Source organism: Lactuca saligna, chromosome 3 (genome assembly GCF_052625555.1).
Source record: "Lactuca saligna cultivar CGN05327 chromosome 3, ASM5262555v1, whole genome shotgun sequence".
In the NCBI taxonomy this organism is placed as follows: Eukaryota; Viridiplantae; Streptophyta; class Magnoliopsida; order Asterales; family Asteraceae; genus Lactuca; species Lactuca saligna.
In genome coordinates, this window is record NC_136419.1 from 25,091,619 (window position 1) to 25,116,298 (window position 24,680).

A 24,680-nucleotide genomic window follows, 5' to 3' on the forward strand; every position below is an offset into this window, starting at 1 on the left:
CTTAAGAAGCTTATAATAAAGATGTTATTTCATGTGACACAGGCGTTGACTTTTTGGGGGAATTTTTACATGTGAAAGTAACTTGGTTGCAAGTGAAAACCTAATAAGAAAAATAGGAAATGAGCCTAAATTTGAGTTTACTACCACGTTAGAGTATTCATTTTTCCAATTAAAATCATTTGAAATTTTGATCTTACTTCCTAGGTGGACTCACATTCCTTTGTTTCAAAACCGATGGCCCAGGTAAGCTACAAACCAATTTGTTCTATTTGTTTATAACAAAGCATTCAAATTGTTAGCTTTTCATACTTATAATCTTTGAAAAATTAATCACTAACATTTTAACAGCTTTTATAATTTTTTTTATCTAAAATGTATAAATCTTTTGGCTTTCAACATTAATATCTTCTTTGTTTTTCTCCATCATGGTTGACGTCACTAAAATCGCATACTGTGAGAAAATAATTAAAAATAACCGAAAGTCACAAAAAGGCAGTTGGGTTTCCGAAAAAAAAAGTGTGGATAAATTATTTCTTGTTCGTAATTAAAACTATTAATAACACAAGATACGTTTTTTCGTTTTGTTTTGAGCTCGCTCCTAATTTAAATATTTTCCAGGATCCATTCAAAAAAACATAACATGATGCAAAAAAAAAATGGATGAAGCAAGCAAGTGCACAACATATACTTATAACATTATCACGATTCACGAATAATGTGTTTTTGGTTTCTATCGATATGGATAAATCCTACTAATGATCATATGATGAATCCTTAAAGATCCTTATTTTTCGTAAATAATTATAAGTTGACATTTTCACACAATGACACAACCAACTAATCTTGCTTGGGGGCTAACCGCCGACGAATTCTCAGATGTCCAAACTTCCCTGCACCCGGTGATGAACCCTCAAACAGAAACGGCATGTACCCTGTTGCATTTCTGTATCTCTGTTGAACCTACAACACCAATTTCACAAAAAACCAATCTCTTTATCTTTTTTCTCCATTATACCTATCTACTTGCATTGCAATATTATTTTTTGCCAATAATAAGTAGGAAAAAAAATAGATTTTTTATAATTACCTGAAGGATTTGTTCGCTACTTTTGAGACAATTCCTACCAATGACACAAACGGTCCCACCAGATCCGCCACCTGTAATCTTTGCCCCGTATAAAGTTCCATCTCCATCTCCAGACACAGAGGATTTGCTGTGCTGCATTTCTTGAACCAATTGAACAAGTCTATCTGTCCCATCTGACCCTAACCCACAAGCACTATAACTATAGTGACACTGCATCATAACATCAACAACAAACCAACATACATCATTTCATAAATACCGAAAATACCCTTTATTAACAAAAAGGCTGTTCGGTTTGAGTTGAGTACCTGATACATTAGTTCCCCGAGAGCAGTGAGTTGCTCCTCTGATGAAGCTGATGTCAGTAGTGCTTTGAACGCCTGGAAATTCGGTGTAGAATTTTTAATAGTTTTTAAAAATAAAAAGGTAATATTTGAAATGGAAAATTAATAATATACGAACCTTGACACGGAAATTTTCATAAATAGGATGTCGGGTGGCTGCTTTGACTCCATATGAACGTTTTTTGTCAATCACTGTGACTGGATCGTTGTGATGATCGTATTTTGTTAAAAAGGCTTCGCCATTTAAAGTATCCGGAAGATTCTTGGAGTATATAGCTTCAAATCTAGAATATTAAATTTTGTGAATAAACATGAAAATAGTTTACAACTTATTTTATAGGTTTTTGTATGATTGGTGAATATTCACCTGTGAGGGGCGAGATTGCATAAATAATCTAGAGAAGCTTCATCCTGAAGAAGTTCAATCCCATATTCTTCTAACTCTTCAAGATTATTTCCATTTCCATTTGAATATGATTTTGAATACACATCAGATGCGGTTGACTTTATCATTTTTCGACCCATAAACGCCCCTATTCTAACCGATCCATAATCAGCACCCCCAATACTGTAAATTCAAAAAATAATTAATTAATTAATTAACAACAAACCAAAACAAAATATCAGGATTCATAGAGAGTTAAATAAATATACCTGTGTCGTAAACCTGAGTCGATTCCCCAAAACCGTATATGACTAGGAATGTCCACCAATCCTAATACCTCAGCTGGCTGTATAAAATTTAACAGTTTATAGTTTAATAATTAATATAATATGTTTCAAAAAAATAAAAGAAAAGACAGAATTAGGTACCTACCTGGCAAACCATTGCAAGAAGCTTGTTAGCTTCACCACATGCAGAAGCCATTTGATCCATCACACCACATGGAGCTCCAACAACAGAGTTTTCCACCTTTTCAATAATAATAATATATAATATAAGGATAAGTGAAACAAAGCTTGTAGAAGTTTATTAACAAAAATTGTGTTGATTATTTATACCTTTTGACAGAGGATCGCGAGATCCCTTGAACTGATATTTAACCCTGGGAAACAAAGTTTATGGTTTTAAAACCTGAATAAATAAATGTATAATTTTGTAATATAAATATAAATAGTTACCATGAGCAGCAGCTATAGCTGACATGCTGGCTACTTCCACTGATGCAGAAGAGGATACACCTTTGCCTTCTGGAACAGCTGAAGACACCTGTTCTTTTTCATTTTTTTTTTTTTAATTTAATATTTGTCAAAGTCGACAAGTGACATGTGTCGAAAAGTATTTAGAAATTAGATATAAATTATTACCAGCATGCTGATGCTGCTATCGAATCGGATATTTAATTCCTTCATTAAAACAAGAATCGTGCCAGCAACATATGCAGCCCATCTGAAAAATTAAAAAAAAAAAATTTAATGTGAAAAACAGATATAATTTGTAGAAGAAAATAAAGAAAATACCTTTGTGATGGATCACGGGCAAAGTAACCTTTGGCTTTTTCATATGAAATGGGTTGATCTCCATCCATGAAATCTGATATGTCCATGTCAAATGTGGGACCACGGTTGCTCAATTCTGATCCATATGACACCTGACAATATAATCCAACTCATTATTTTTTTTAAGGAAATTACGATTCTGTCCTTTGATTTGTATGGATATGATCCGATTAATAGTTTAACTTCAGAGTCTTTAAGTCATAATCTCATCTGTTAAGATAATGAAGATGACCATTTTGCCCCTATCACTTCATGTTTTCATTCAAGAACCTTGAAGTCATGTATGATTCTGGTTTCACTTGTAAAATGCAATCTGGTTGATTTGGTGGTGTTATGATTCTAAATAGGGTTCTTGACCTTGATGATGACGAAGAAGATACAGGCAAAATGGCCATTCTTATTGGACCAAATCCAAACCACAGGAACGAAAAATGTAACTTACCCTGTTTTTCATTACTTTATAAGTGGAAATTATTATAATTTATAAGGAAATGCATTATTTATAAAGATTATGTTGAACTTACAATCTGGAGCACAGGTGTAGGTCCTTGTCCTTTGGCATTCTGTCTAGCCTGTGCATGCTTCCATAACCTCTGTTTACTTGGCTGGATTTTTTGAACAGCAACATGACAAGCTTCTCTAATAGGCATCTGTCATGTATAACCAAAAAAAAAAAAAAAACAAATTAAATAAGACACTGCAAATAAATAAATGAATAAAATAAGAAAATGTATGTTCACCTGCAAAACAAGACTTCCAGAGTAGTCAGCAATTCCTCCAATAACATCTAATCTTCCAGGTGCTCTTGCCACATATATATCTTCCTGTATCAGCAAATAATGGGATGAACTCCATGGAGGGCAAAATAGTCATTTTACAAGGGGTTAACAGAAAAAGAAAATTACCTCCCAGTTAAAGAGACCAGCAGCAGCCTTGCGCTCACGCATATATTGCTTTTCAGTATTCTTTACAGAATCATGTAAAGCATCTAATTCAGCCAAACTCCTCAAAAAACTCATTGTGTCTGGAAGACCCATCACATCTCCATGAAGAATATCAAAGTCCCCAGCATCTCTTCACAAGTTTTTTAAAATTAAAATTTAAAAAAAATTAAAATCAATGACAATTGTATACTTACGCATTAGTATAATTATAAACTTGATAGGGAATGATAAGATAAAATAAAAACTCACGAATTCTGGGGTAAATTGGAATTATTAATATCAACTGAATGTGAGCCTGTACGAAGTCCAAGTTCATTTTCAGCACTTGCATACCATTCTGGAATACTGATATCCCTTCCAGGAACTCTTTGTAATTGATACCCTAAGACTATGGCATCACGTAATCTCCGGGCCCCACTAAGCTACAAATTTAAGACATTAAAACCATGTGAATCACAACAATTTAACGAAAAAAATTATAAGTTTTAAATTATTTACTTTATCTGATGCGTAATTCTTTCCGTTTGCTGTGTCCTGCAAAATACGCGCTGCAACCTGGAAAAAGATAACAAAATTATCAACTTATGTTTAAAAAAAAAAAAAAAAAAACGTACTTTTTAAGGGTAAATTTCATTTTTGGTCTCTCAGAGTCTGAGTATAGCTGGTTTTTTCAACATTGGTCCCAAAAAATTTTCTCTAGCAATTTTGGTCTTTCTTTGAGGTTTTGGTCCATGTTCCAAGTTAAATGACTATTTTTGGGACCAAAATTGCAAAAATCAGTTACAATCAGAGACCAAAGATTATCATTTCACTTTAAACAGGGACGAAAAACGACAAAAAAACCTCAAAGATGGACAAAACTTGCAATAGAAAACTTTTTGGGACCAAAATTGCAAAAATCAGCTATACGCAGGGACCAAAAGTGTAATTTACTAATACAAAGCAGACAAAGATACCTGACCACCATTAACTCCACCATCATAGCTAGGTTTTAAACTGGTGGCACGTTCAAGGTATGGCCTCCAATGACCTGTGAGTAGATCTCTTCTTATCATCTCAACACCACCTTGATAAAACTGATGAAAAATTTATTAGTTTGTTTAAATTTAAATTTAAATTTAAAATGTTATAAATTATTTAGAAGCTCGTGGTACCTCGAGCATGTTTCTTAAAAATGGTTCTTCATTGAAATAATCTCTACGGACAAATACAAAAGGTAGTTTGTAAGCCAAGGCTTCACTAACAGTTCCATATCCGATTTTTCCTGAAATAATATTATATCATACGATTAATGAGCTTTAAAATCTTGATTTGATTATTGTCATACTAAAACCACATTACCAAAGAGGAAGACAAAGAATAAAGATTCCATAAACTAACCAAGCATACAATCTGATGCAGCCATCACATCAGGGGTATATGTGTCTTTTGCCAGCTTTATGAAATTTGGAGGAAGCTCTTGTTCAGATGACGCCCCACAAACCTGTAATTGAGTAGATTTTTCAAAGTACAATTCCTTAAATGAAAGTACATTGCTACGTCTTGCAAATTACTATTTTACCCTTGTTTTAATGGATCAATTTGTAGGGAATATTCAGAAGTGAACATACCAGGCAAAGCCAACCAGGAGGCAAGTACTCCTCTTTTAACTTCCAACCTGCTGGCTGCAAATTTTCATAGGTGTTACATTATTAATAAATGACAAATCTTTTTAAAAGACTTTAAAATACAGTTTTTTTAAGACCTAGAAAAAATATTTTTTACTATAATCAATTCCATCCAACCAAACAGACTCTAAATATGTAGCATATATTAAGACATTAAAATGACCATTAACTTACTTGTCCACCAAAATTGAGAATAACAAGCTTCACATCCTCACTAATCCCCATTTCACTCCTCACCTGCATCACAATAGGGAAAATAAATGTACAATTTAAAAAAAAAAAAAAAGTATCAGTCAGCAACATGGAATCATCATAGCAAAAGCAAATACTGTGTTACAAACCTCCTTGCGTGATTTATGCAACCTTCTTACAACCAAAGGTACATCAATCACATCCCTAAAAGCAGGCACTACAGAAAACAGTTTATAAATGAAAATTAATTTTGTACATTGGTAACTTTTAAATGGAAATGTATTATTATTATTATTATTATTATTATTATTATTATTATTATTATGTACACAAACTTACTTGGGCAGTATCCAGGTAGACGAATTAGGAACTCACAATGTGAATAGTCCTCGGCTATCTGTATAAGATTTAAATATAACTTTGTATAAAAAAAAAGGAGAACATAAAATCGTATCATCAAGAAAAAAGAAAATATCATAATACCTGCCATACTATTGACCTATGATGATACCCAGCAGCCATTACATATTCCGCATAAATGAAGTCCCAACTGCAACAATAAACTTAAAAACAATTAAATGAAAGATAAAATGTTACAGGATACTAAAATCAAGCAAATGAGCAATCTTTTTTCACCTAAAATTTGTTACACAAACTGAACGTATACCAGCATCAGCTGCTGCACGACAAGCAACTGCAACAACATCTGATACCTGTTTCATACAACAATATTTCACATGTGAATATTTAATATATATATAACTTAGATGCTTCATTAAAGATTAACATGCTAAGGGACTTTAATGTGCACAAAAAAAAAGCATGAATTAGAGTAACATATATAATATAAGCAGGTTATTAGTTATTACCACTAAGTCTGCCTTGATGGAGTTGAGCCACTCAACTTCTGTAGCCAAAATAGAAGCACGAGGTGCAACAGCTGTCTCATTATACTAGAGTAAAACCAACAGGCATTAACAAAATGACATTAAATACCAAAAGAAAAACATAATTTTCAGAACAAGATAGGACAAATTGGAACCATTTTCTAAACTTTGCAACTAAAATTGGAAGTAATCATTTAAGACATACCTTTTCCAAGGAGGCGAGTCGATCTACTGTTAAAGCATCTGCTTGAACAGCTCCACAGTCCAAAACAAGCTGTGAGACATGGAAATTGAGTCAAGAAAAGTCAAAGATTGTAATCTGTTAGTAGACCTCTGAAAGTCAAACCCACCTTCCTAAGGAAAAGTCTTGGAGATTGTACTTCAGTAGTGAACACAAAGTCTGGTGCACCAGTCACCACATGAACATCATGCCCAGCAAGAATGAGGTGGCGAACAACCTGCACAGAGCTCAAAAAGGAAATCAATGATTTGAAGAAGCATGCAGGGAAAAAGAAAACTATTCTGCTTTAATCAATCTATTATTTATAACCAGGTTCTTGAACTGAAATAATCGCTTTGAAAATGCACAATATTTTTTCCCATATCGTTGGAACACCAATACTCGCTATTGATCATTCTTATTGGTAATGGATATGTTTGTAGCATAGAAACAGCAACATCAACAACGACTACAAAGTCATGTATATAATCGTGATCAACATATCTACTTCAGTTTCACAAAAAAGGGGTTTAAATTTAAGACTAGAAAGATTATAAAAACACGATCACGGCTAAACAAAATCGGAAAAGAAGAAATTGACCGAGAGAATTACCTCGACAACACGTGTAGCATGGCCGAATCCATGGCCGGTAACATAATAAGCAAATACAAGATGATTCCGGGAAGCTGATAATTCTTCTACTCCGTCTTCGATCCTCATCTTCGTTCACGGCGTTTCAGAGTTGAATTACTGCGGCTGAGGCTGATCAGACAAGGAGATATTGATTACCGACCAATGTGACTTGTTGTATGATTATTGAGCATAGCAAGTGAATGGATTTTAAAGGAATCACTAATCAGTGAAGGGGTGATGAACTTGATTTGGTACGAGAAAGTGACGGGAAATTTGGGAGATTTGAGAGAGATGGATAGTGCAGACGACAGATTCATGGGTTGTGTCTGCGCTTATCCTCTTTCGTTTAATTTGTTGATTGATTAATTGATTTAGAAGTGAGATTTTAGCCCTCAACTTTATACCCACCACCTTTTAGTCCTTCTAGATTGAAAAATGACATAACCCATCCATGTGTTTTCTAGTTTCTTCTCTTACTTTTCTTGAGAATTCTACTTTTTCTCTTTTGTAACAAGGTGATCTAATATCACAAATATATATATATATATATATATATATATATATATATATATATATATATATATATATATATATATAGAGAGAGAGAGAGAGAGAGAAAGAGAGGTTCAAATGTTTCTAGCAATTATTATATGCATGAATGCACCAATAGAAATTTAGGAATAATTAAATAATTAAAAATTGTAATAAGGGTAATTATGTAACTTTAGCATGATATTAAAATAAAATCTCTTAATTCATGGAAATTACCATAAAAATCTCTTTAACCAACTATTAAACCCTAGCCTCTCATATCATGCGTATTCTATTTCTGCCTCCTCCCATTTTCTTATTGAAGAATGAACATCGCCTGATCAAAAGAGGTGGTCGAAACCTCTTGCCACACTTGTCGACGATGTGAATTGGAATAAAGGTGTCAAGGGTCTCCACCTATTGCTGACCTATCTGATTTACATGAATTTCATCGTTCAGCTCGCCTCCACAGCTCTCATGTTCACCTGCAATCGTTCTTCTGGTGGGTGCTTCTCCAAGAAACATTTTCCATACCTGTATCGATTTCATGCGGTCTTCTTTTTTGGTTAGGTATGATTTTTTTTCGTTTACTCCGACTGATTTTAAATTGGTTTCTGATTTTGCGTATGGAACGTGATGTTAATTACTTTCTAATTTTGCACATTGAGTCGATTGATTAGTTTTGAAATTGATTTCTGATTTTTCACCTTGAATGTAATTGTTTTCTGAAATTGCACATGATGTTTACCTTGTTGAATCTGATGTCGATCTTGACATGTTAATTTGCTATGCGTAATGTGAAAGTGTCACTTCCACCCACCAGGTGTTCGACATAATGCCAACATTGCATCATTCTTCCTTAAACATTCTACATATTCTTATGTGATAATGATTTCTTTTGATTTATTCTATATATTGTAAGTTATGTATACCTTAAATATTTTAAGCATTGTGGTTTACGTTTATTTATTCTATGTATGTTGGTTTGATAAAATGTTCACTTCAAATTATTTTACTTATTATAATGTATGTTGTATAGTAGTTATTCTAACTACTTTTACTTATGTTTTATGTTATGTGTTGAATATTCTATATATTCTAATCAAGCTTCAATTGCTACAGATGATGAAAGATACACTATTATTCTACTGATTCGATTGTATGTTGTATTGCTTTAATTAAAATATCACTAATCAAGCTTATAATTGCAGCAAAAGATGGACCAATTGTTGATCGGTTGATGAAATACTTTTCAGTTTAAGCTAATTAAGCTAATTCTGTGAGAATGACTTTCTTTCCTCATCATTGGGTGTTTATTCGTATCTTCAATTGTTTCATTCTTTAAGAATAGTTATTTCATTTTTTAAGAATATTTTGTATCTAATGTATTCTTCTATTTGAATAATGTGTAGAGTGTATTATAATCTTGGAGAATCACATAAGAATGATTCTGCCAGAATTATATTTCTGGTATAATCACATAAGAATGATTATGGTAGAATCACATAAGAATGATTTTGCAAGGGTTGTATTGCAATTGGCTGAAGTTTTAACATGATTTTTGTTTCTTATGTTTTTCAGATGTTTCAAGTTTTACCTAGGGATCACTTACCATCCTGGAGTTTATCTCCTTTTTGCAGCTCCTTGTATAAAATCATTCTCATGCAATACAATTCTGATAGAATGTTAATCTCACAAAATGTCAATGTTATAGAATGCTATTATATTATGAAGTGGCTTAGAGGTCAAACATACACAAGACATCTATAAATGAAACAGTAAAGCAAATGAGGATTCTTTCAAGAATGTCGATATTTTTTTGCAAGAGATTTCAAGAATGATTGTAATTTATGTTCATAGCCGTATTCTTTAATAATGAATGTAATTACTTATTCTAACCTATTAAACTTCGTCTTATATAAAATTTGTATTCATTAAAAATTATTGGTCTTGATAATATTTGTTTATAATATTATGTTCATAGGTGTATACCATTCTGATAGAATTACAGAATATCATTCTAGCAAAATAACATTCTAATAGAATAAAACTAGTTTATGCTTACAAATTACGTTTGAAATTGAATTAATTTGAAAAAAAATAGATTTTTTAAATCAAAATCATTAATTATCCCATAAATCTCGACTTTGCTTTTTTAAATTCGTCTCAGTTGACTAAAATGTCCTTATGCTGAATTTTGTGTGATTATATGGTACATGTTACCTTATTGTAATATCATAGACCCTCAGATCATGACCTCTGATTATATTTCATTTGATGGTCCAGATCTGTGCATTTTGACACACAATAGTTACTAGAAACAAAATAACCTAACCCTATATATAGAGAGGAAAGATCATTTGAGAACTCATAGTTTCTCGAGAACCCGAGAACTAAAAGTGGAACGTTGGATCAAAATAAAGGACGATCAAGATGCAATGTGGCATTTTTGTAAATAATCAGAAAACTAAAGAGGTGGGGGCATATCAATTAAATTAGACAAGGGTATTACTGGAAACAAATATACTATTAGTTTATTAGTCTTATTTACTAAAAGAGAAAACAAAATTTCCCAATGTTACCTGCGATTTTCCCCAAACAATCATCACCTTCTCCGATTCTAGTGTTGGCGATTCCGCCTCCCCGACAACCGACACCGGCGAGTCGCCTCTTCAATACCGCATCTAGGTAATTATCGATGACCACTACCTACATCGACCATATCCCTCATTCGTTATGAAAAGAAAAGAAGAAGCTAAAATTTCAAGCCCTAATTGATCAGTTAGGGCTCCAAAATGACGCCAAAACTATCGTCAGTGACGAAGAACATCAAGGAGTCTTAGGCGGAGAACAGCGTCGTCTTTCCATTGGATCTAATATCATTTTTGTATTCGATTCTAGTGCTGCATCCATCTATCTTGTCTTCGACCACAACCACCACCAAACATTCCGTGAATCTACATCCAAGCAAAAAAAAATCCAACTACTCTTGTTCCAAAAGCTTATTCCACCGCCGAATTATCCCCTGAAATCGTTGATGTACTCGGAGATGTCAACATCTTCACTGTTTCCTTGCAAGTGTAGCAGAAGGTTGAATATCCTGAACATGAATTCCATCCGCTTCCATATTTACCATTTTACGCTTTGTTTGCCTTTCACCACCAAAATATTCTCCAGTTTCATATTGAAGAGTATCAAGTTTAAGAACTAACTTGAGGGAACCATTTGTTTCATTTCTTGGGGTCCAATTAGAAGGTGAACAGTCATCTTGATTTCAGACAGGAGACACTATGTTTGAATTTGATCTCCTTGTTCTATGCAGTTTTGGTGGCCTTTGACCAACCCATTCACTTTCTTGTAAAGTAAGTATCTCCCTAGCCATTGCAGTCTCCCACACTATTTGTGTAGTCCTTATAGCCTTCTTTTTTGTCAATGGACTAGAACATGTAGTGTAAGAATCATCACAATTATTGGACCTGAGAATACAGGAAAGGTTAGAAATACCTGTTACTATTATGAAATACACAATATTAAGAATGTGAAATAACAAAAGACAGATTCGATTATGTTAATAGTTTTAGTAACACTTTCTCTGATTTTTAATGAAAGATACAACATAAAACTATAATGGATTACCTGAAAACCATATTTATTATTAAAATTATAATAGATTTTTGTAGACTAGTGTACTTGAAATGATATCTGGATTTGAGTGTTTGAAAATTGCTTAAAACTGTATAAAATCTTCATGTTTGAAGTTGTTTAAAGGTTTTCCTGTGTTGAAAGGTGAAACTTGAAGCCTGTGATTTCCTATATCTTGCAATCTTTATATATTCTTTTGTTTAACTTGTGGAAATGTGATTATTGCAATCCATGTTTAAATTCTTGTGAAATTTTTGTATGTTGAAACATCTGCAAATGTGATAATGGTTTAACAGAAAACAGTATCTGTTAGGTGCATTTCATGTACCCATTTTGTAGTTTTAATCCATATAAGTGCATTGCATTTAGGTTTAAACTCATGTATTTTACATGTTTTTCGGGATTTTTCATGAGGCAATTTCATTCAAATACTTTTGTGATATTTTAGGGACTTTTGGAGGTAGGATCTTGTTGGAGGAGGTAAATAAAAGTTGCGGACAAAATTCCGGGACTTGCGGAGCACCGAGGAGCAAAATATCAAAGAAAAGAACATTTTGGCTTTACAGAGATTTACACGGCCGTGTAAATGCAAGCCTTGTGTTTACGCGGGCCGTGTAAACGTAGATTTCTGTGCAGTATACTTTTGTGTTTACGCGGGCTGTGTAAATGACAGTGTTAATTTACACGGGCCGTGTAAACGTAAACGTGGGTTTTAAAGCCGTTTTTTCACCATTCTTAAAGGGGGGAACCGACTTTTTACTTTAGGGGGTCGACTTTTGGAGTGGAGAAGGCGAATTTCTTGAGGATTTTGAAGTTGATTAACACTTGGGAACATTTGATTTCATTTTGTAAGAACTTTAATTTCATTTTCTAGATTTGTGATCTTGTTCTAAGCATGAGTGGCTAGAACCCTAAATTCTCCAACTTTATGTCTTGACATTTGGATGTGATTTCAATCATATGACTTGGTGTTTGCTTTCAATTTTCTATCTAGTGAATTTGATTTTATATCAATCGAATGTTTGATTCTAATTGTGATTCTTATTGGCCATTTGAATTAGGGTTAGATCATTCAAGTTATCTAAGTGCAAAATCCGTAATTGTTTTGTAAATTGGACTAGGTAACAAGCACTAATCTGATTTCTATTGAATGAAATTAGTGTAAATCTATTCACACATTCTTATGCTCCCGAGCTTATGAGGAGTATTGAGTATTGTTGGGAACATTCACATAAAGTTTAATGCAATCTTTCAACCTAATTCTAAGAGCTTGTTTAGATTAGATTGGTAAGGTTAGGATTAATCAAAGAGCTTGTTTTGGTTAATTATTGTGGTGAATGGGAAGTGTTAGAGCTTGTTAACACTTTCAAGTACCAACTTAGATAGAATTAAACAAATATCTTGTCATCCATGGAATCACATTGTTAATTTGTCTTGCATAGAGTTGGAGTTCTCACAAATCCTGAATTTGTTTCATTTAATTGATCATTTACTTATTGCTTTATTCTTTTGTTTAAATCATTGCATACAAACCCCCCATTTATGTGACCATTATTGTAACTTTCGCAAAAAGGTATAAGCACTTGTCTCGTGTCTCTGTGGATCGACCTTGCTTACCTTGTATTACATTTTTAGTGCAAAGTAACAGTGTTTTGGAGTCATTTTGTACCCCTTCATTTGTTGGGTTTGACACGCCTAACAAATTGGCGTCATTGTCGGGGACACGATGTTACTAATTGTTTATGCCAAACATTTTGTGAGCAGGTGCTTTAAAAAAAAAGTCATGTAGAAGATAAGTTTTCAATTGAAGGAAGTGGCGAGAAGGTTAATGTGTTGTAAAGGTCCACTTACTTAGAACAAAGCACATTCAGGGGCCAAGTCGAGCCAACGACTTAAAACAAGGGCAACTAACCGAGAGGCAACCCGGGTTTTTTTTTCCTTTCTTTTAAAACTTTTTAGTCTTTGGTAAATTTAAATTTTGTTTTTCTATCCCAAATGATTTAAACTTATTTTTTATGCCTAGAAAATGAATCTCCAGCTCCAAAAATACTTCACGGATAGCTTGGGGAGGATGAAGAGGAGGTTCTCACCACAATTTCAAGGCTCCAAGAACGATTTGGTAAATTCTTTCCATATCTTTAGTCGTTCATATTTTGCTTAAAAAATCAATTGGTATGCATTTATGGCTGTTTTGAACCCATTCCCAACCCAGCTACCATCCTCCACCATCCGACTCTCAATAGGCCGGCTATGCCTCTCTCCAAGCATCGAGGACGATGCTTATTTTAAGCTTGGGGAGGGGCATCCATCCATGTATAAATCCCGTTGCATGTAGGTTGCATGTAGTTTTGTACATATTGCATTAATTTTCATTTCATTTTTTTTTCTGCGTGAAAATTTTTTCAAAAACCAAAAAGATTTTCTTTCTATTCTAATTTTTATTATTTTCTTTGCATTTTGTTTTCATCTAAATTTTTGCATTGCATTCATTGCATAAATTTTTCTTTGATCCAATCCCAAGCAACCGAATCTTTTCAATACAGTTGAGATGGTAAGTGAGTTGTGTGCCTTGAGAATTAACCTGCTCTTTTTATTGAAAATTTGAAAGCAAGTTAATCACACACGAGCACGTCTCCCGAAGCTACTTGTGCAAAACAGAAAATGAGAAGATTATCAACATTGGAGCATAACAGAAGGTATGAGTTAATTCTTTAGGACATATGACCGATCTTATGAGTAATAATGCTCAATTGAACTTAAAATGCCAAATTCAAAAGTTCATACAAAGAATGCAAAATCTCAATGTCCCGCCTTCCAGCGCTCTTAAAAGTCTTTTCTACTCATTCCCTTTTATATACCCTGTTTGGGGATATAGCTTTCAACTATACTTACGGGTCTTTGCATGTTAACATTTAGTCCCTCGAAAAATGTCTAGAAGTCCCTCACGGTAATAAACCGTGAGATGTCCCACAATAGAAAATTCAAGGACGAAAATATAAAGAAATTGGCCAAATAAATAAATTAATAAGAGTGTTATGTGTTAACTTAGTTATGTGTATATGTGTTACTTAAATAAAAAAATAAAAAAAAATTAAAAAAAAAAAAAAAAAAAACTATTATTAAGTTAATCTGTGACCTTTGGGATTCGAACAAGTAAGCTCTGAGGGGTGTTTTACACCTAATCGCCAAAAGCTAAATTGTATGGGACTGATTGAGTTGAAAATTCGTTACACGGGTTCCATAGAAAGTCATGAACTTAATAATAGCAAATAAAGCTAATCTGTGGCCTTTGAGGTTCGGGCAAGTAAACCCAAGGGATCTCTTTAAATCTAGCACACTAAGGTCATTTGATTTGGATGTGTTGGTTGGAAGCCCGTTACACGGATTTCAAAGAAAGCCATGAGCTTTATTTGTAAAAAAATGTAATTAGGAAGTTTGTATATAATTGTGTTTATAGTTTAATTGAATACTGTGTTTAGGAAAAATACTTGGCTGTCAAATGATTCCCTTGGACTTGGATTTGAATTTATGACATTGGACTGAATGTTAATTACTTCGACTGGTGTAAGTGGTTTGAAGTTTGTAACCAATCTGGATAAATATTAGGGAATTTTTAGAAAATATTTTTCAGAAAAAGATTGTTGTTGACCAACAAATAGCTGGAATCAAACATTGTTATATTTTATGAAACAAAGATGGCTGAGCATGTTTTGTCACATATAATTTCACGAGAGTAAGACCATAATTTGTTCCAATAATTAACTTGATGATATTGAAAAGGAATAAGTGTTGTGATCTTTGATTCTGTTGAGTTGTACTAGGGAGTGGCCAAAGTCTTGTTTCTGTTATCATATAATATTTTGAGACTAAAGTCAAGTTAACTCAAGGCATGACAGGTACGTTCTCAACTATGTTACAAAACAGGGTAATTGGGTTGGATCTTTTCATGTTTGTTTTGATTTCATGCATTAAGTTTCAAATAGTTTTAACTTTGATTTTCTTTTATTTTCTTTTTATTTTATTTTCTCCGGTTTAAATTTTCTTGTTCTTTCTTGAGGACGAGAAAGGTTTAAGCTTGGGGAGATTTGTTAGGTGCATTTCACGTACCCATTTTGTAGTTTTAATCCATATAAGTGCATTGCATTTAGGTTTAAACTCATGTATTTTGCATGTTTTTCGGGATTTTTCATGAGGCAATTTCATTCAAATACTTTTGTGGTATTTCAGGGACTTTTGGAGGTAGGATCTTGTTGGAGGAGGTAAATAAAAGTTGCGGACTAAATTTCGGGACTTGCGGAGCACCGAGGAGCAAGATATCAAAGAAAAGAACATTTTGGCTTTACAGAGATTTACACGGCCGTGTAAATGCAAGCCTTGCGTTTACGCGGGCCGTGTAAACGTAGATTTCTGCGCAGTATACTTTTGTGTTTACGCGGGCTGTGTAAATGACAGTGTTAATTTACACGGGTCGTGTAAACGTAAACGTGGGTTTTCAAGCAGTTTTTTCACCATTCTTAAAGGGGGGAACCGACTTTTTACTTTGGGGGGTCGACTTTTGGAGTGGAGAAGACGAATTTCTTGAGGATTTTGAAGTTGATTAACACTTGGGAACATTTGATTTCATTTTGTAAGAACTTTAATTTCATTTTCTAGATTTGTGATCTTGTTCTAGCCATGAGTGGCTAGAACCCTAAATTCTCCAACTTTATGTCTTGACATTTGGATGTGATTTCAATCATATGACTTGGTGTTTGCTTTCAATTTTCTATCTAGTGAATTTGATTTTGTCTCAATCGAATGTTTGATTCTAATTGTGATTCTTATTGGCCATTTGAATTAGGGTTAGATCATTCAAGTTATCTAAGTGCAAAATCCGTAATTGTTTTGTAAATTGGACTAGGTAACAAGCACTAATCTGATTTCTATTGAATGAAATTAGTGTAAATCTATTCACACATTCTTATGTTCCCGAGCTTATGAGGAGTATTGAGTATTGTTGGGAACATTCACATAAAGTTTAATGCAATCTTTCAACCTAATTCTAAGAGCTTGTTTAGATTAGATTGGTAAGGTTAGGATTAATCAAAGAGCTTGTTTTAGTTAATTATTGTGGTGAATGGGAAGTGTTAGAGCTTGTTAACACTTTCAAGTACCAACTTAGATAGAATTAAACAAATATCATGTCATCCATGGAATCACATTGCTAATTTGTCTTGCATACAGTTGGAGTTCTCACAAATGCTGAATTAGTTTCATTTAATTGATCATTTACTTATTGCTTTATTCTTTTGTTTAAATCATTGCATACCAACCCCCCATTTATGTGACCATTATTGTACCTTTCGCAAAAAGGTATAAGCACTTGTCCCGTGTCTCTGTGGATCGACCTTGCTTACCTTGTATTACATTTTTAGTGCAAAGTAACAGTGTTTTGGAGTCATTTTGTACCCCTTCATTTGTTGGGTTTGACACGCCTAACAGTATCCCTGTTGCTTAGGTTTTGTTGAAATGGATATGATAGAAAATAATTAGTATCATGGTGCTCTTGCTTTTATACTTTTCACACATGTGTTATTTATTACCCTGTTTTACTTGTATTCACTTCTAGCTTATCTAATATAGTTTTATATGGCTCTTCCCAAAACCATGTTAAGTAATATTAACTTATAAAATATAATGGGAAAATTGATGAAACTGATATAATAATGTGATCTGAAAACTGTGTAGGTTTTCAACTGGATTTGGGGTGACATGTGGCAGTGCTCTTGGTAACTTAATTAAAATTAGGTCTTGAAAATGAAGGTCCTTGAAGTCTAGCGATCTATGTAGAAATAGTGTAACCAGTAAACGAATTGAAGGTTAGAAAAGTGGAGTTAGGACATTAACTAAAATAAATCAATTTATTCTCCATTATTATTATTATTATTATTATTATTATTATTATTATTATTATTATTTACACAAACAGTAAACACAAGACAAAATAAATATGAATCACAATATAGAATGCTATAAAATAAATGAGGATAAACAACACCAACAAAGTAGACTTGATATATTGAGCTTCACAAAATGGCAACACACCTTATTATTCTCTATTTTATTATTATCTATACTGTGAGAGACGTCGGCGTTTAAAGACTGGGATACTATGTGGGAACTTAAACAAATTCTCGGGATCAACTTTAGCCTTGATTATGATCAACCTCTTGAAATTCTCCCTCTTCCAGTACCTCTCGCCCCAAACACTTGCTTCGATATAATTAGAATTGTTTGGATGTGAAGTTAGATTATCATTACTAATTTGATATTTCCCCTTTGTTCATTGAGCAGTATTCTCATAAATATACAACCATTGTTGAGGACTGTTGTTGTGATTATGATACTGTTGATATTGTTAATGAAGATGCTTTATATCCCTTGTTACAACTCCATTCTTCCAATATTTTAAGGTATTGTTTCCATTGATATTTGGCTGCTTTGTAAGACTAGTGATGAATTGGAAATCCTAATCTGTTCACATCTTTCACAGGTTAAATTATGGAAAGGGTAAAGTGGTCCAGAATTAAAGCAACAGATACATAAACAACTTAGAAACATCAGGTTTCGCTCTCAACTATATCATATTCCGTTTATCTGGAAAATATCCATATTTTACTGGTTTCTTTTATGTTAAATAACCTATTTTAGAAAGAAAAAATATACTAAACTTCACATACTTATTTTTTTAAGGAGTATTTATTTCCTGTAATGAAAAACTTAACAAATCTACTATGATTCACATGTAAATCATAAGTGAGTCACATATGAATTACATGTGATTCACATGTAAATCACATATGAATTACATGTGATTCACATGTAAAGCACATATGAATTACATGTGATTCACATATGAATCATATGCGATTCACATGTAAATCACCTATAATTCACATATAAATCACATGTGATTCACATATGAATTACATGTAAATCATATGTAATTCACATATGAATTACATATGATTCACATGTAAATCACATCTGAATTACATGTGATTCACATGTAATTCACAGTAATTCACATATGAATTATATGTGATTCACATGTAAATCATATGTAATTCACATATAAATTACATGTGATTCACATGTGAATAATATATGTATTTTTGTGACTGTTTTTGCATCGATATATATATATATATATATATATATATATATATATATATATATATATATATATAGAGAGAGAGAGAGAGAGAGATAAAGGTAAGTTCAATTGAGAAAATAAAAAAAAGTTGAGCATTAGGAAATCATTCTCAGCTACTCATTTATTTTTGCCGCAAAAACATTCATAGTACCGGCGGAAATGGGAAAGGAATACACATGTGTTTTCCAACAAAACATATTTCCTTAAACTATGCTAATCATTACCTCAATATATACAAAAACATAGTTTTTTTGTTTTTTTTTTTAATTTTTAATGAGCTATTCTTTCGAAAAATGATTTTAAATATATCAAAATTCATAATTTTTTATTCTATATAAGTGAAAAAAATGCATCAGATTTTTACTACAATATATTCGTTATTCACTTATGAATAAAAAAATATGATAAATATTTTTTTATAGTTTAAGTATCATTTATACTGCTTTTCATATATGAATAGCAAATTAACTGTAACAAAAATATGATAAATGTTTTATTCATATATGAATACAAAATATGACGACAATTAATACACGTTTTATTCATATATAAATATAATATATGACGAAAGATGATGTAAAAAAAATATATTTTAAGTAAGAAACTTTATTACGTGCTATATTCATATATGAACGATACTCAAACCATAAAAACAATTAAGCATACGTTTTATTCATGAGTAAATAACGAATGTACTGTAATAAAAATCTGATGGATTTTTATTCATTTATGAATAACGAAAGTAGAAAATCTAAAAAAAATAGATTTTTTATTTTATCTTAAAAATATATCAATATGGATGTTTATTTATAGAGAATAAAAAATATGAATTTTGATATATTTAAAATCATTTTTCGATAAAAATAGATTTCTAAAAATAAATAAATAAAATGTTTTGTGTATTAAGATAATGATGATAATAGTTTAAGGAAACATGTTTGGTTGGAAAACACATGTTTATCCGTTATCTATTTCCGCCGGTACGTCTAAGTTTTTGCGGAAAAATAAATGTGTGGCTGAAAATGATTCCCCTATTATCAATCTTTTTTTCCAATTGAACATTCCTCTCTCTGTCTCTCTTTATATATATATATATATATATATATATATATACACACACACACACACACACACACATAGAGAATAGGACATGAAAGGAACTCACAAATCAAAAATCATAAAAATTAAGCCAACCCCATCTCTTTCAATCACAATGAGATATTCATAAAGAATGAAAGAACTAGTGACTTTAATTAGCCCCAGAGAACCTTGTGTTTCTTTAAGATATGAGATCAACGAGACCTTATTTGAATAATCTTCCTCAAATATCAATCTCCTTAGACGCCTCTTCTTCCTCAGTTGTACTTATTAGGGGTGTTGCTTAAGAGATCAAGAAGTCAGAGTGCCAGATGTGAATTTTAATTGCCGCCTTCAGGTTTTTTACATCTTGGACTAGGCGCTTTAGTGGATCAGCACAAATGACAACACATAATAGACAGTTTAAACATGATTCCCCTTGATGAGTTGTTGTCATGGGCCAACCCAACTCGCCCTTGGCTTGGGCCAGCCCTGGGTGTCGTAAAGAACCACACTTTGTGTAGTATAAATGATGTGGCACCTATATGACTCCTATGTGTTAGAGGAGGGAGTGTGGTTCTTGGGGCACCACTCCCTCCAGCCTGACAACCTTCGTAGGGTTTTGTTGGTGTGAAGGTATTTTGTCATTACAGACACTACATAGTACTTAAGTTTTATAAGAAAAAAAGTAAGTATATACTTAAAATGGTATAAGCTTTTTAGAATATCAAATAACTTTCTTATTTTATTATAAAACGGTATAATTAATAATATTATAAATGGTATTATATATATATATATATATATATATATATATATATATATATATATATATCAAATAACTCTTAATTTATACTAACATTACTTGTATAAGAAACTAAGAACGGTATAACTAATAATGTTTAGGTTGTCATGCATGTTAGTATTCGATGGAATTCCTTATTGTTGACTTTTGGTAACTATTGAGAAACTGTTGGAAATTCTTTTGGAATTTTTCTTTTGGAACGGCAGAATTATATCAAACTAAGAGGAAGCTAGAAAGAAAACATTACAACAAATTTGAAGCTATAGCAGGATTATGAAACTAATAACTCCAACCTAGCTTAGTTTTACTACACCTATTGGAAATCCAAAAAAACACTCTATCTATCGCATCATCGAAAGTAAGGATTTCCTAGTAAGAACCGTCCATAGATAGTGGGATTACCAAAATTCCATATGTAATATCCCAAAAATAAGACCCAAAAATTTCATTTTTAAATTAATAAAACCAGTATTCCATAAACATCACCATAAGAATCCAAATAAAACAAATGTGTCAATCATTACATCATATCAGAGTAAGTTAGAAAATACGGAACGAGGTGGTGTGTGCTCTGCAATCATCCCGATCTCTTTCCTTTGAAAACAAAAGTACCTTAAACATAAATTGAAAACGTAAGCACAAAGCTTAGTGAGTTCCCTATAATACCACATACCAATACATACATTTGCCATGGGCTACCCCCATGGTCTTTTCCTTGAAATGTCATGAGCTACCCCCATGGTGTTACATCCAAGTGTCATGGGCTACCCTATGGTTTTTCCTTTAAATGACATGGGTTACCCCCATGGTCTTTCATACAAAGGTCACAGGCTACCCCTGAGGTCTTCCATTCAAGTATCACAAAGACAACTAACATTCCACATAACAAGTAGTGGGTTGGAATTGGTTCCTTTGACCCATGGATATAGTGAGAAAACTTACCTTGCACCGCTGACCCACACCGATAACTTCCCGACTGCTGGTCTAACAAATCCCCTAGCTATTAATATCAAATAACCGAAGGGTTTTGAGCATTCTAACACTCATATGGTGTACATTCAACCCTAGAAACCTTGGATCTATGTTTTACTATGATACATGCAAAATTGATTTTCCAAGGTTTTTAAGCTATCTAGCATACCATGGGGAACTTTTAAACATAAATGTTAGAAGAAGAACATACCTTTTGTAGTTTGGATTCCTTGAGAACCTTGTAAGGCTAGCACCTCAAGCGTGATGCCTCAAATGTCTCACACAACATTACAACTCTTGGAATACACTTCAGAGAAGTTCACTTACACCTCAAAATTGGATTGACCTCTTATTCTTCACTTAGAGACCGATTTTGCTTGCCTTGGGGATTCTTATATAGTTTTGACACAAGTAGGGTTGCACCATGTAAACCCTAATTGTCATGGATTTTCATATTCCATGATACATGGGTTTGTAACCTCCATAGATTATCCATGGAGCACCTTATGGGTTTTAGCCCAATCCATACAAACCATGGATCACTAGTCCACTATATAAGAATAGATTATTTACACAATCAACCCCATATATTTAATTAGTCTCTTTTTGATCACTTAATTAATTCCAAATTAATTCTTTGATCAATACTAATTAAATAATATTATTAATATATTAGAACTTATAATATATTAATAATCCTTAAATGTATTTTCTCTCATTTAGTCTATCTAAGTGTTGCAATGTCATGCCACCTAAATGGATCATGCCAACCGGTTCAAGTACATCCCAGAAATAGTTATGAACTTAGATACCTAATCCAACAATCTCCCACTTGGATAAGTCTAATAACTATATCTGCAAGAATAACTTCATGAACCAATCAACAATCGTAGCTCTTTCAAGGTCTCGCAGAACTGAGATGATGATGATACACCATTTAAGATAAGTGACCATATAATCCTATGTTCTAGATATCATCCAGACAAATACATGGAACAATGTCTCACTTATTGTCTAACAGTCTGTTTCCCGATTTCCGATTTGTTTGACATAGAACTTAATTGAACACATCAACTTAGTTCTGACCGGGACTAGTACATAGGTCTACACAAAATCATCGAGGGGCTCAGATATTGCTTCTAATCCAAGAAGGAGCAGATAAACTTCGACTCATATGGTTGTTTTACTACTTGTTGAATCATACACAAAGGCACGTTTTATAACATCGAGTTACCAATGCGTTTTCGTACAATCAATGTATAACCAACTCATAGGCAACAAGTAATATCTCTAGGTTTGAAGACTTATATGATATTACCATCTCACGATCACTCGAGATAAATTCCATGAAGTGATACCAGTGAGCATGAGTTGAATCCAATACTTAGAACTTACGAGCACTCATGAATGTTGCAGCAACTCGTGCTATGTCCCATACCTTGGACATCTACAATCCATCTTCATGACAGTCTTGATTCATATCTACTTCCAACATATGACCGACTGAGGATGGTTTGAATAACTTAGTCATTCGGGAAGAATGACCTGGTTATTCTGGAAGTCAAAACATGCAAAGTGAAACACAAGAATAATCGAATCAAATATGGTCTCAGAACTTATGAATATAAATAGAACATATTTTATTTATCACCATATTGATTACACATTATTCATTGCATACTGTTTCAAACTATCAACTTTATACTTGAATTAAAACAATAGTTGTCCCATGCTCCAAGCATGTACACTATGGTTTTTTTCTAAATACTAGTCATGCCATACACCAAGTATGCACACTATGTTTTTCCAAACATTAGCTATGCCATACACCACGTATGCACACTAAGTTTGTCTATGATCTTTACTCTGTGAAATAGATCGATTGAACATAATTCTAATGATACTCATTTCACAATCCCAAATCATTACTGTAAATGAAAGAATTCCGAATTCCTACCATTTACCTAAATCTATTAGATTCTAAACTTATATGCATTGGTCCTCTTGTAATGATTATACACAAAGTCACAAAGACTTGTCAACAGACATTACAGAGTATTCTAATGGCGATCAACTCCATGGAAACGAAGTATCATATTTAAAGTTCATTGCTTTGAACATTCTTCTTGCATTAAATTTCCTAATCTTACACAGATTTAATGAATAACTTCCACCTAAGGGAACATTTCCATATTCCCCTTTTGATTATTACTCATGAACAAGAGTTTACTCTTTTCAGAATATGTCAATATGGTCCTTCCAAAATTAACAATATACTTTCAACTGTCCCTGAGCAACCAATCTTTGGTAAACCTTAGATTGTCCTCGACAATTGCTTAATCAAATTAGTCATATCTAGTTCTAGTACTTTTTCCCTCTTAATGCTCTGGGCATTTGGAAAAATTTAGAACAGATAAATATTATAGCACATGCAATCAATCCTATATCCGAAGCATATGGGACACAATTCATAAAGACATGATATTAGACCAGTCTTTTGCTATAATATTTCTATTTCTATATAGGACACAATTCATAAAGACATGTGTGTCTAAACAATTTCAGAACTATGAAAAGGGATGTCGTAATCATAGTCTCAGTTGTTTAGACATTTTCCATTTCTCACAAGTCCATGTTAGTGTGTCGGTTAACCACACACGCTCCACTAATGACTTTGAGAATGCAAATATCACAATTGGTATATACTTAAAAATCTACTTAGTGAAAGCGTTTCCTCACCATCATTTTCATGAATCGGAGAGAAACCTTATGAAACTTAGATTTTATGGTGTATTTGTTCCTATCCATGTGAATTTGTCAAAACCATAATCACAAGACAAGGTTAGTGACAAATCCAAACTCTTATGGATTGAAATTGTGCAGTCTTAACTTCTTGCCACTTGGCAGCACAAGGGTCTGCCATTGCTTCCAAGTTGTTATGCAACCAATTGAGAACTCTCAGAACTCATATGCAAAGTCAACT

General features: G+C 32.8%; 1 protein-coding gene across 1 annotated transcript; it reads right to left on the reverse strand.

Moving 5' to 3' along the window:
• Positions 1-674: 674 nt before the first annotated feature.
• On the reverse strand, positions 675-7,818 carry LOC145034838 (L-arabinokinase-like). The gene is made up of 29 exons (XM_078983377.1): positions 7,455-7,818; positions 6,972-7,079; positions 6,827-6,895; positions 6,604-6,687; positions 6,371-6,447; positions 6,218-6,284; positions 6,074-6,131; positions 5,884-5,951; positions 5,717-5,779; positions 5,486-5,539; positions 5,256-5,358; positions 5,030-5,139; positions 4,832-4,951; positions 4,374-4,430; positions 4,125-4,297; positions 3,837-4,005; positions 3,672-3,755; positions 3,456-3,581; positions 2,893-3,023; positions 2,740-2,821; positions 2,554-2,641; positions 2,434-2,477; positions 2,249-2,344; positions 2,086-2,162; positions 1,799-1,999; positions 1,550-1,715; positions 1,396-1,467; positions 1,088-1,297; positions 675-960 (listed from the first exon to the last, which is right to left on the reverse strand). Exons 1-29 carry the CDS (start codon positions 7,560-7,562, stop codon positions 838-840), a joined length of 2,988 nt encoding a protein of 995 aa, XP_078839503.1. The 5' UTR covers positions 7,563-7,818; the 3' UTR covers positions 675-837.
• Between the last annotated feature and the right edge of the window lie 16,862 nt (positions 7,819-24,680).

What these genes read in the sequence shown, in the direction of transcription:
- LOC145034838 (XM_078983377.1), bottom strand. Translation starts at nt 7,562, where the DNA reads ATGAGGATCGAAGACGGAGTAGAAGAATTATCAGCTTCCCGGAATCAT. An exon ending in GTGGAGTTAATGGTGGTCAG is followed by an intron (nt 4,431 to 4,831) that starts GTATCTTTGTCT and finishes ATCTTTTTCCAG; the next exon opens with GTTGCAGCGCGTATTTTGCA. An exon ending in GCCCGTGATCCATCACAAAG is followed by an intron (nt 2,822 to 2,892) that starts GTATTTTCTTTA and finishes TTAATTTTTCAG; the next exon opens with ATGGGCTGCATATGTTGCTG.